The sequence below is a fragment of the Amphiura filiformis genome, chromosome 5 (assembly GCF_039555335.1).
Source record: "Amphiura filiformis chromosome 5, Afil_fr2py, whole genome shotgun sequence".
NCBI classification, from domain to species: Eukaryota; Metazoa; Echinodermata; class Ophiuroidea; order Amphilepidida; family Amphiuridae; genus Amphiura; species Amphiura filiformis.
The window spans coordinates 27,238,986-27,252,301 of record NC_092632.1 but is presented as its reverse complement, the minus strand read 5'-3'; the positions used below and the strand labels follow the sequence as shown (position 1 = coordinate 27,252,301).

At 37.2% G+C, this 13,316-nt stretch overlaps 1 protein-coding gene across 1 annotated transcript in view; it reads right to left on the bottom strand.

Annotated features, from left to right (window-relative positions):
- The window catches only part of LOC140152099 (dual oxidase 2-like), a 35,085-nt gene extending 23,050 nt beyond the window's left edge, over nt 1-12,035 (bottom strand). The window contains exons 1-11 of the mRNA XM_072174397.1: nt 11,947-12,035; nt 10,879-11,204; nt 9,501-9,628; nt 6,603-6,699; nt 5,287-5,361; nt 4,985-5,008; nt 4,800-4,892; nt 4,013-4,174; nt 2,975-3,159; nt 2,106-2,319; nt 1,090-1,256 (exon numbers count right to left, since the gene is read on the bottom strand). Of these exons, the coding sequence (XP_072030498.1) occupies nt 1,090-1,256; nt 2,106-2,319; nt 2,975-3,159; nt 4,013-4,174; nt 4,800-4,892; nt 4,985-5,008; nt 5,287-5,361; nt 6,603-6,699; nt 9,501-9,628; nt 10,879-11,204; nt 11,947-12,035 (1,560 nt within the window). The remainder of the gene's footprint in view (nt 1-1,089; nt 1,257-2,105; nt 2,320-2,974; nt 3,160-4,012; nt 4,175-4,799; nt 4,893-4,984; nt 5,009-5,286; nt 5,362-6,602; nt 6,700-9,500; nt 9,629-10,878; nt 11,205-11,946) is intronic.
- Between the last annotated feature and the right edge of the window lie 1,281 nt (nt 12,036-13,316).

Here is a 13,316-nt window from a genome sequence, read left to right as displayed (position 1 = left end):
CTTAGCTACAGGTTCATTTTTGCTTCTGTACGCGTGCCCAGCGAAACGTGTCCTTCTCTCTCTGATCTTCTGTGAAAGTTTCGGTAGGTCACCATACAGTTCTTTGTTCGTGATGTGCTGCTTCCAATTGATGTTGTATACTGTTCTAAGCATTCTTGTGTAGCAACCATCAAGTTCCTTACATAGTCTGGGAGACATAGTCCATGCTTCACATCCATAGGTTAGAACGGATTCGACGGTAGCAGCAAACAAACGGATCTTGAATTTCTTTGGGAGAGTTGACCTCCAGATTTTGTTCAGGTTGTTACATGCTCTCCATGCAGCTGCTTTGCGTGTTTTTACATCTTTTTCCGTGCTAGCCATCCATGCACCCAGATACTTGAAGTCGCTCACCTCTTCTAGGTTGGTGCCATTGTTTGTCTGGATAGATATCTGTTGATTGTGGTTGAAAGACATGAACTTAGTTTTTGAAGCGTTCATTTTGAGGCCTACTTTTCCAACAGATGATTCAACCCTTTGCAGTAGCTCTTGTGCTTGGTGGATTTCCTCAGACAACAGGGCTATGTCGTCTGCAAAGTCTAAATCTGTTAGCACTTCAGGTCCGATCCGTCTGCTTCTTCTCTTCTCCATCCGGAATCCAAGCTGCTCTTCTTTGCCTTCAACTGCCTCTCTCAATGCATAGTCCAATACAACCACAAAGAGGTATGGGGCAAGGGTGTCTCCTTGCAGTACACCAGCAAGTATATCAAACGGTTCCGTTTCTCCATCTGGTGAAACTACTTTTGCCTTGGTGTTTTCATACGTTCTTGCTATGCCTTCCACAAGTTGATTAGGGATTCCATAGGCCTTGAGAATTTGCAGCATCTTAATATACCCTTTATATAACCCGACATTTAAATGTTTTCTGACAACCTTTTATAACCTTTTGCGAATGATGTCGAAAACGTTTTGTGTTTGCTGGGAAAATACCCAATGTAAAGATATCGGGTTTCATATATTTGGAAATGAATTGCGAATAGTCGATATATTTCTTTACAAGCTTGTAGACTAGCTACTATAAAATAATCGCATTAATATAATGATGCGTACCTGATATGTGCCTATTACCCATTTCCGAGCTTCCTGGTAAATTCTTTCATCGGACCAATCTGGATTTTCCTCGTGCAATTTGTCCGCCCAGTGGTTGTGCCATCTAAACCACAAAATGCCAAACGTCAGAAGAAATGGATTTTCGTTTCCAAGAGGGTTTCCAAGCTCTAAATAAAATCAGTCGAATCATACATGTGTATTTCGTTTAGAACAATTTTCAAATATAGATTCTTGTATGCAGATTGTATGCATGACTGTGCGAATGACAATATACACGGGAGGTGTGAAGTACTCCATACACTGCTCCTAAAGAAATATACTGAACATTCTGGTTAGAGAGTAAGCGATTTCAGTTCACGTGCACTATAAGCGTGCAAATTATGTTTAAAAAATGTGAATACTATCTATAGGCCATTGAATATTGAACGCTAAGGCCCGTATGCACAAAAGAATTAGACCGGGTCTAAAGTTAGACCTGGTCTAAGTGGAATTTAGTTCCATCCGAAATGGTCCTTTACTCTTATTTTCTTCCTAGAGTAGATTCAAATGCAAAGTTCAAAAATAAAACAAAATAACTTTACAGGAAAATGTCCTTTCTCCTGGGACTAAATTCCACTTAGACCAGGTCTAACCTTAGCTCTTGTGCATACGGACCTTTATCTTAAATGATGTCATAATACTTGAACTATGCATCCTACAGAATTGTTTGTTTATTCCATATGACGAGAGGAATAGTTTGAGTCACATAACTTTGACACCATTATGAACTTTGACTTGTAACCATACAAAGGACCTGAGATTTTGGACACCAGTATTTTACCACTCCTATGCATCTATATCTAAACCTTTGTCCAGCTTCTAACCAAGATGTTTAGCACATCACAACTATCATCTATCTACTTCATGTCTATACATACAAACATGCCCCCCCCCCCCACACACACACACCCACCCCTTTTTCAGCTCTAGAATTTGTTTTATTGTTGTTGTTTTTGAGTTTTTTTCTTAGAACTTACTAAAAAACCGCGTGGCATCTTTGAGTTTATGTTCTACGGGATTAGGTGGATTTGCCATTGGTAGACCAATGAAGTTTCTCTCAGGATATTGTGGTTCTCGCTCTTCTCCATTATCAGCCAAACGTCCGCCCTTGAAGGAACGGAGTTTATCGGCCCACGGCTTTGTTGTTCCATATACAAGACCACCATCAATCCAAGGAGTGTGTTCATTTATCTAGAAACGAAAAATATATCAAAATAGCTATGTAAATTTGCTTTGACTCAGAGATAATAGATCAAACTTAATTTCTAAGTGTCACTCTCTAAATTCCAGGGACTTATTAGAAGGACAAAACCTTGAAAAGACTTAAAATTCAAATCTAATGGATTTAAATTTTACTCTAATAAAGATTTGAATTTTAAGTCTCTGAAAGGTTTTGTCATTCTAACAAGTCTCTTAGACTTATTTTTAAATCTTAGGAATTTAGAGAGCAAAGACATTCAGGCGCAAATCCCTGCAATTTCAGGCGTAAATCCCTGCAAAGACATTCAGGCGTAAATCCATGCAATTTAATCTGAATAAATTTGAATACCTCGAGAATGCGTCCGATGTATTCAAATACATATTTTGAACACATCGGACGCGTTGTGCTTATTTTTATCGTCTTCTTTGGAAACATTTATTTAGACATCTGTAGTATTTTCTTGAACAAACAGAATCCTCAACCCACAAAGGCGTGGATATGATTCCTGGTCATCGCTGAGGTCGTGTTGCTTACTCGGTGCTATTTAAAAACTGTTTTGTTGTTTATTGTTCTGAGAAATTCGCGGTGTAGCAGCTTTTGGGAGTTACCGAAAAGGTGAATAGTCTATATTCGACAGAATCTGACCTGATTTCGTGGTACGTTTGGAGATATTCCCGTATCAAAACTGTAGCGAGTTCTTGTGAAAGGCATCTTGGTTAGATACGGTTGGTTACGCCTAAACTCGTGCCATTCAGGAATGTTATTATATTCATATTCTACCGGACATCCAGATCGACGAGTGTTCAGAATTTCATCTACCACTTGTTGACCTATGAAAAAGCGAATTAATGCCATCATGGTTACTTGTATACATAACTATATAATATGTCGACGCACTTTCAAAATATTAATAATGACTAAATACTGTAAAACGAAAAGGTAAAGGGCGATTAAAATGATAAATGTACATAATAGGGCTAAAAGGATTCTCTGTATGGCATTCACGACCTTGCTGAATTGCCCACACTTTTTCAATAGTGGAGAACAGTTTATTTCTATTTGCGTTTTATTCTTCGTAACCTGATGACTTTCCAAGCTTGGAGCTGCTTGGCTAGATTCATCATAGAAAGGAAATTTACCAAAAAAACAAACAAAAAACAAACAAAAAACAAACAAAACAAAACAAAACAAAAAATAACAACAAAACGTTGACAACGTCAAGAAGTAAGTTTAAAAAGCCCCACCTCGGTTCACTTTTTAAAAATTGGTTCCATTTTGAACATCAACAGCAAAACAGTGTTTTTATCTTATTTTCAACGAAATACAGCGTTTCCGACAAGACATAACGTTTTCGCAATTGCATCATTGCCCTACTTGTCATTCGTTTAATCATTAATCATAAAATTAATATTATAAAACAAAACATATAAAGAACAAGATAACAAACGTTTTGGACGTTCCAGAAAGCTTGCAAATTGATATCGTACATTAAAGATACATAACACTTCTATATAGAAACCTTTTAACTTGATAATATGATAAAGTTTAAATTAGTACCTTTTACGAATGGAAACATATTTCAAAAAGTGAGTCGAGGTGGGGGCTTTTTAAACTTTCTGCTTTCTACACATTGTCAACGTTTTTAAGACAAAAAAATCACTTTCCCGTAAATACCAAACTTACTAAAGAAGGTCAAAAAGACTGTCTTTCCTGTAAAAGATGGTTTCCCAGATAGCCCTCGCATAGCTTTCCAGCTGATTTCAAAAGGATTTGGTCTGTGTGTTCCTGCCATCGAGTAAACTCCATCGCTATACGCAACCGGTAATCGTCTACTTAAAGGTAAATCTAGGGAAAAAAGTTGTTATTGTTTTTAGCATATGTCATACATCTGTCGCCTCATAGGCCTCGACGTTTTACGCCAGAAATAATGTATAATATTATGATGTAGGACATGTAGGATAACAGATGCAAGACAGAGGCTAAGCGCAATACGTTTATTTTCACTCTTAAACAGCCGGTGCCTGTGTCTGGACTACTTGTTGTTTGGAGGTTAATCGTAGTGTCTTCTTACGCAGTTGGTTTTCCCCCTGTGAGAACTAGAACCCCCCCCCCCTAATCACGGCTCATATATTTAATTTCTTATTTCCACATAGATATATTTGCCAAAGCCCGGCAGCGATGACGTCAGCACGAGCAAAAGTGAGTCCGTAAAGTGGTTCCTAAAATGTACAGGCTACACAATCATCCGACATCCTCGCTAATTCCGGCATGATTGGGCAGACCCTGTGATTGAATTTAGTCGAGCCAAAGCGGGCCAATATAAATACGAAAACTTTATATAGGTACATGTAGAGAAAGTCAGAATTCTAGCGTCTGCGAGGCACATCCTTTTAAAAATTATTTGAAGAATCTTCCTGGGGGTTTTACGCCACTAAAACCGTGAAACGGTAAATAAAATCTTCAAACTTACCAGCAGCACCTAAGCTAGGATTGGCTTTATTATTATACCATCCATTGTAATCTTCGTATTCTCTCTGTACCGTATCAAACACGTCTATCTTTCCTGAAATTAAGAAATTCACCATACATCCCCTGAGCACTTTGTGATCCACAGCGTCCCACTCATAACAAACGTCAGGAACTTAGCTATAGGACTGTCCAAAACCATTCTTTCAGATTCGATCGTTTGACAAAGATATCAGCCAATTGTATTTCCGCCTGTCGACAGAAGTGAATTTGAATCCCCAGCGGGACTAGAAGTGAATTTATAACCCCTTGTGGGCGTTTCCAGGCTAGTTCTAGTCTCCATTTTTCGGATCGACAATGGGCATATGGCCACAGTTCAAGTACCCCCTCCTGGGTTGCGTGCATGGCAAGTGTATTTAGGGTGTCGGGGTGACAGTAGGTTTTTGTGGTGCATGTAGGGGGTGTGTGGGGTGGGTGAGTGCGTAACTTACTTTCAAATTCTCTTATTTCAGATTCAGTTGAAAATGGTAGACTACTAGAAGTGGATAGAGATGGCGCCATGTCATCTGTAGTAGTAGCTGGAATAAAGGTAGTACATTATTTGGTCGCGGGTATTAAAATAACAACAATAACTTCACGTCTGTTAAATATATGGAGGCGAAACGTATTGTACATAAAATACAATAATTACGATTGCAGAACTTGAATGCTACTACAACGTTAATAAAATGTGTTGTTGCACTCATCATGCTCATAGAAATGACTTGTTCGCCTTGTTGGTGCAATTCAAAAGGAGTAAGTTTGGACAACTCAAAAATAGTGTAAAAGTTGCCAAAACAAAATTCATTTTAGTTATCCGAAAATGCTGAAAAAGCTCAAAAGTTCCGTCAACTAATCAACTTTGTTGGCATTACTTAAAAAGTTGATGTAAGTCGTTGCGTCAACTTTTTAAGTAATGCCAACTTCTGAATTCAAGTTCAGGAAATAAACAAGGTTCAAAGAACCAATTAGTTGAGTTATTGTAACTCAACATGTAAGTTGATGTAACTCGTTCATATTAAGTTACTGGTACTTATTGTTTTGAGTTATTCCAATTTGGTACTTTGTTACTTTTAATTAAAATTCACGTAATTGGATCATTTTCTGCACAATTAGCAGTGTTCAAATATTTATTTTTGTAATTTTGTATTTATTTTTGTAATCAGTGCAAAATTTTGTATACTATAGCACACCTCTAGAAAATTATGCTAACCTAGTTTCATTTTCTGAGTTGTAACAACTCAATAAGGTAAGTGCAAATGAATGCGACCAACATAATGTCAGCGTTACTCAAAATTGTACGCGTTGGCATTACTCGGAAAGTTGACGCAACGACTTACATCAACTTACTGAGTAATGCCAACGAACAATTTCTATGAGTGTGGCGTCCGATTCATGTTGCCGACTCCAGAACTGTTTGTCGCACATCACAACTGCACCGCAACGTACACACAAACTTGGACGCTCTATGGCTCATATTTTATGATATTTCAGCATAATTTGGTATGTTATTATCATTTTGCTTTGCACGTTTATAGTCTTAACAGTTTCCAGTAAATTGATCGGTATCTTATGATATGTTGTTGGTACCGTTGTTGCGTTTAGCAATATATTACTTTTTATAGTGTAAGTTTGTTTAGTTTTGCCACTTTGTTTATTTATTTTACCTTAGACCTGAAGAAGAACGGCATGTTCGAAAGCTAATCTCAAGTGAACTTTTATCTACCAAGTAAAGGCGGACACAATGAACTATTAATAGATTATTTACCGACACGAGTGTCCCCTATTTCGACTGTCAAACTAAAATCACTGCTGGTGTTCCCGTTGTTAACAATAGTCACATAAAGTTTATGGCCGTTGTTGACCTGTATTTAAAACAAATCAATATGAATATGAATATGAATACGAACAGATTATTCTTTGCACAATTTTGTTTCAGCGCATTCAAGTAAAGGAACGTTATTACATTACATTATAACATTAGCATAATATTATGAAATAAAAATTCCTTTCAAAGGAATAGGGCGGGCAAATGAAAAATTGTCAAGAGATATGAAAGAATGAGTAAGTCTTCACAATTAAAAACAGGGAAAATATGACACAACATCGATTTCCAATGGGGAATAACACAAAACGTATAAACAAAGTTAAAAGAGTTTTTAACTTGATACGTTTGTACGTTTGTTATTCCCCCATTGGAGGTTGTGTCATATTTTCCCTGATTTTAATCTTATCTATTGCTTATCCTTTATTCTCTGCTGGTCTTGTAGATAATACTATTTTAATTAATAGATATTTAAAACATTTTCGTAATCATACCTAGAGTTTTTTTTTATAATCATATAGAAAGACTTCTGCTCATCTTCTCTGGTGAGACAACAGGGCTGGGGTATCTTTCCATATCAAAGTTTTAAAATCTGTCATATCAATTTCCTCAATATGTTGTTTTGATACAACTTACGAGGGGAAAACTTTGATTTTACAATATTTCGATATTATTTTTTAACTTTGTAACTTTATTATGATTAACATAACTGTATTTCAAAGCGTCAAACTATATCATTATTCATTATTTTGTCGCAACAAAAATAATCCAGGGAATAAAATATTCATTCATATGTTTATTTATTTTATTCAACCTGGGCCATTTCTACTGGTGCACATGCATTCTCATAATTTGTCTATAATACCTTATACAAACATCATCAAGCACAATTTGTCACAAGATTTGAAAAGTAAATAGCCTATGTACACACTGAACACAATGTACATACAAGCTGTATTTAAGTCCATACAGAAGCTGTCAGTATAAAATGATATATATGACCTTCGCGATGCTGTTAATTTAGCCCAAAGATTAGGAAAACTAGCAAAACTGGGGAACTGGTACTGTTCAAATAAAAACATCTGCAAATCTTGCTGCAATTTCCAAATAGTATTTATATTACTTAAATAATTATTTTTGTTATTTCTTTTAATACAAACACATTACTGCCTGTGACAACTTTATCGTATTACTTACATATCAAAAGCAAGTAATAATTACAAAACTTGCCGTAAACTATCACCTCTGTGGGTGTTTGGGATATAACCGGCACGAATATTTTCTCAACACTGCGGCATGTGAAAAAGTAGGTCAATAGTCAGAGAATACAGGGCGGGTGCGGCACGCCGCACCCGCCCAAAAAGGAACATAAAACAAGCAATGAAGTTCTACCATCGCCGGCTTTGCAGTGAATTACTATCGTCAAATATCATTATATTAATGGATAGCGAACTCACCAGCCTTTCCGTAGGATCACATTCATCGATAAATATCTGGAGATGTCGATCGTTTTCAGACGCTTCCAATTTCCACTCATAAAATGCTGAATTTGGATTCGGTAACACCGTAGAAAGGAAGATACAAACCTTTAAAATAAATACATTTACATAGACGACACTGATTCCTTACTTATTTTCCATTGTAATGCATCCATGTCAATTGTCATATTCATGAAAATATTAAGGTGCTTAAAATAGAATACTCAGTACCCGGACTCAGTATAACTGGAATGGATGTTAAACAAATTACTCGGGGAGCTAGGACCACTTTCTGTGCACCCCCTACAGGACCAAACCAAACCAACTTTTTAGGTTCCTGAGATGACCCCAAAACATAATCAGGATGTTCCCAAAAATATAAACTGGCCCCAAGGGGTAAAAGGTCATCGAACTTTGCATAGGGTCAAAATTTTAAACTTGCTCAAATTGTGTTTAAAAAAATTCCAATGTATTCCCCTAGTCAAAAGGATTCAGAAAATGTATAGTTTGACCTATCTAGGACGTATTGTTCTTGAGTTATAACCAAAAAGGTCAAAGGTCACATTTTTGCCTCTATAGGGGTCGAAAACAACAAAGTGCTCTGATTTTGCCAAAAGAGGTGTCAAATTGTTCGTTTTGGTTAAACAAATCAAATAAGGATAGATTGTAATATCTTGGATGCTTCGATACCGAGGTAACACAGCAAAATAGGTCAAGTAGGCCCTACCATTGAAGCCTATTGACCTTGACCTATTTTCCTGTGTTACCTAGGTAACGAAACATCCAAGATGGTGCAATCCTATCTTTATTTGATTTGTATCATCAAAACGAACATTTTGACACCTCTTTTGGCAAAATCGGAGCACTTTGATGTTTTCGACCCCCATAGAGGCAAAAACGTGACCTTTGAAATTTTGACCCTATGCAAAGTTCGATGACCTTTTACCCCCCTTGGGACCAGTTTATATTTTTGGGAACATCCTGATTATGTTTTAGGGTCATCTTAGGAACCTAAAAAATTTGGTTTGGTTTGGTCCTGTGAGGGGTGCACAGAAAGTGGTCCTAGCTCCCCAAGTAAATTTTTACATTATCTATTAGAAGTCAGGACAATCGATAAGATGACGTTGTGTCATTACTTAGTTAATTTTCGTGAAAACTGAGTGAAATTGAAATTCCACTAGCCACAGTGGTCATCAAAAACCTGTAAAATATTCATAGTCATCTGTGCCTGGCATAGCGAACTGTTAATTATTACGGGTTGTTGGTTTTAATGTTTTTATGTATGCTTATTGATATTGTATGTGCATGTTAAAGCCCATGTTAAAGCGCATAAGTCAACATCGTCAGACGAATGAATACTTACAGTTCCATTTTGAGATTCTAGTATAAATGTGATACTTCTGATTTTTGGAATGGGAACATTCAAATATCGAATATGACCTGCCTGTAATGAAACCAATAGCCTGGAGTCCGTATTGAGAATACCAGGTTCTAAAAGTAAAAAAGAAACATACAATTAAGATCAATGTTAAACAGTATAAACAAACAGAATTCAGGTCACTCACTTCATTTGTTTGATAACACGGTATACTGCGCCAAAAGAAGGATCCTTACACTTGGAAAAATAATCACAATTCCAAAACTGAACCATGTTGGAATAAATTTGAAGAAACTGTTTCTCTTTGTTGCGCTTGTTTGAATCTTTTTGGGCCTTGTATAGGCCGGTTGTCACTTTTAAAACTGGACCTTCGTCTATTCACTTGCTTGTAACTTTACTTATTGAGGTCACATTGGATTCAATGTGGTGTCATAATGTGCAGGATTAGAAAGTGCATCTATTGAAAAAACAAATTTATTCTAACATGGTTCAGTTTTGAATCCAATATGTGACCTGAATAAGTAAAGTTACAAGCAAGTGAATAGACGAAGGTCCAGTTTCGCAGCCAGGACCAAAGCTCCCAGAGTCTTCGTATACGGATAGTCAATAATAAATTATTAGTTCCTTGCCCAGATGAATTCCAAGGTAGCTCAATTAGATCACGAGAACAATCAGGGACTGCGCCGAGGCTAGAACTCGCAACGTAGACTTCTCCGTAGTCCACTTGCCAATTGTGCATACTCTGGCTATTACATTTAAGCTTAAAACTCTGATTTAATTAATGTGTGCACAATTGATAGATTTTCAGTCACCGTACGCCCTCTGTTTGTTAGTTTTTCGGATAATAAACTGGCAGATTCTAAAATTAGAATTGTTCAGTATTGAAGTGTCATATAATTGTCATGAAATATAATTATATAAACTTTTTCATAACCATTTTATACTAGTATTTTGATGAGTTCAACTGAATGCGTTCATCATGATTAATAACATTTTTATTTATCAAAATCGACTATGGCATAGTCTACTCGCAACGTGACACACCATTGCATTGCCGCCGAGAGCCATTACGGGCCCGGGGTAACATGAACGCCAGTTCCCCCTTTTTTACGGGCCCCTCCCTGAGGACTCTTCACTTCGGCTTTTATGGGCCCATTATAGGGTATGTTTTCTTTATTTTACGGGCCCCTAGGACCCCGGGCCCGGGGGTAACGCACCCCCTTAACCCCCCTTGTCGGCGGCACTGCTATTGCACCGGAGGCTAGCCTCTAGCCTCACCGTTGATGTAGATAACCTGAGTTTTGGTTAGTATGCCTATTACGTACACTCACTTGAAAATAAATCATCGGTTAAATAAAATTACCTTCACAAATAGCGTGCGTTAAGACGTTCTTGATATTGAGCAACATATTGAAACTTGAAACACTAATTCTGTACTTTTCATCTGGGTCACTTGCTATTTCATTCAATTCGTCCACACTGACGTTTCCTCCAATGCCGACAGCAAACAAAGTACCACCTTGTCCTTCACGGTCGTCCATTGCAGGTTGACGCACATCATCTTCTGATGGTTCACTTGTTATTATGATGCAAACTCGAGGAATACTCTTCTTTCGACCGTTGATTTCCAAGAGGCGCGATAAGTCGTCAATCGCATGTCCGGTTCTTGACACGCCGCCACGTTGGTATCTATATTTAATAATGTGCAAAAAAGCACAAATCATCGTATTAATAATACAACGGGACACTTCATTTTATTACCAACCTCAAATTTTGTCCCAAATACAGGTTATACAGCACCTACAGCATTTTTTGCAGGGCACGTTCGAATATTATATTAGGACATTGCAATTGTGTGAAAACTAAAATGTTGAAAACACGGAGGGCTCAGCAAATGAAATAAATAATTACATGTATAACCAAAATTAATTAGTGGTATGCCCTATTTGTGGAAATTTTAAATCTTCCTTAAACAAATATGTAATTACCACTTCATTGCGTTAACTTGATGTTATGTCTGTAAGGTTAAAACATATACAGGTTGTCATAATATATGCCTTTGCCTGAGACATTTTGGCTGTCAAGTGTTGAGGTTCTCACAACATGGGATATGCTACCACCAGTGGCGTAGCTAGGGGTTGTGGCGCCCAGGGCTAACGACACACAATGTCCCCCCTTCTTGAAATAATGGTTCCTGGAGCGCGCGAACATATGCACAAATAGGGCCTACAAGTTACAACTAATTAGTTTTCGTTATAATGAAGTTGAATATCGGTCTTAAATTGATCTTTCAATTGATTTTCTGCTGAAATGTGAGCACAGATATGGCTCAAGAAGGTGGTGAAATATAACCTATTCTTTGCGGCACTTGTTGCTCTAAAGAAGCATTTGCCGAATTATTACAAATGTGGTTATGTCCTATGATACTCACGTTATATTAGAGACAATTTCCACTAGCTCCTCTTTGTTGTTCACTTCTCCAAGAGATACTTCATTTGTCGAATGGTCACTATATTGCATCACACCAAGCCGAATTGCATCTCCATCAACATTGAGTAGATCAATCATGTTGGTAATTAATCTTTTTGTTTTGCTAAAATTTTCGGCTCCCGTGTTATCAGCACCATTGATGACAAAAACAACATCAAGCACCGAAGATTGACAGACTGTAAATTATAGAAAATGAAGTCGGCGCAAGTCATAAGTTGTAGTACTATTATGGTAAACATAACCAAATCTGACCAGGTAAGCGGCACAACACAGTACTTTTGTTTTACTTTAAGGGATCGGATAGCAACGATTTAACGGTATTTTTTGTGGGACATGAGAGCACATCAGACATATCGAATTGCACTCTGAAAACGCGGAATGTCCTTATGATATCAAATAGTTTTGAATTTTTGAAATTCGCGATATAATACAAATTTTATGGCAAATTATCAAAAATTGATAAATTTCACATTTAGCAGTCCTCAAAGTAAACTTTATAAATCTAATGATACGAGTATGTACTTAAAGCGTATGTAGCTGGGATGAAAAGCCGACCATCAATTGAACATTTTGACCTTTCGTATTGAAGTTATAGATTTTTTTCTTCACTGATATCTTTGAGTTTTTTGGCTCTGAGAATGGGAAATAAAAGACCACGATGTTTCGGGCTAGATGGAGCCTCTCTTCTCCGTGATAGATGACTTTTCGCTCTTTTGACATTTTAAGCTTCCCGCTGAAACCGGGGGGTATCATAATTATTGCCAACTGAGTATTCAATTTAAACCAAAAACATCTGGTCTCAAGAATGCTGCAATAGTTATGGACAGTGTTTGTGATACATTATTAATACATGATTTGTACCTGTTTTCTCACAAGCTGATACACTTTCGAAGTATATATCCTTTGTCGCACTCCCTGATTCCCGATAGTAAGATCCCCAACTTTCTGCCTGGTGTTCAAGGTCAGCAAGTCCAGGAATTTCTAATTCTCTTCTTGCAAAAAAGAGACGAACGGCCAAGGCAGAGTAAAGCGGTTTCCGAAGTTCCACCCATTGTACACTAGACCACGGCTTCCCTATCAGGGATGAGACCGCTTCGAATAAGGGTACCAATGATTCGCTTTTTGTCGTGTTTTTGGTTTCCTCGAAGATTCGCTCATCAACCTGGTTATAGTAAATGAAATATATATATACAGGGTGTCCCAGAAAAAATTACCGGGCGAATAAATTTGGACGTAAGTCGAAAAATAGACATTAGAATCCAAAAATCTAAACATCAGCGTGTAGCCCATCTTATTCTGCATCTTATACGC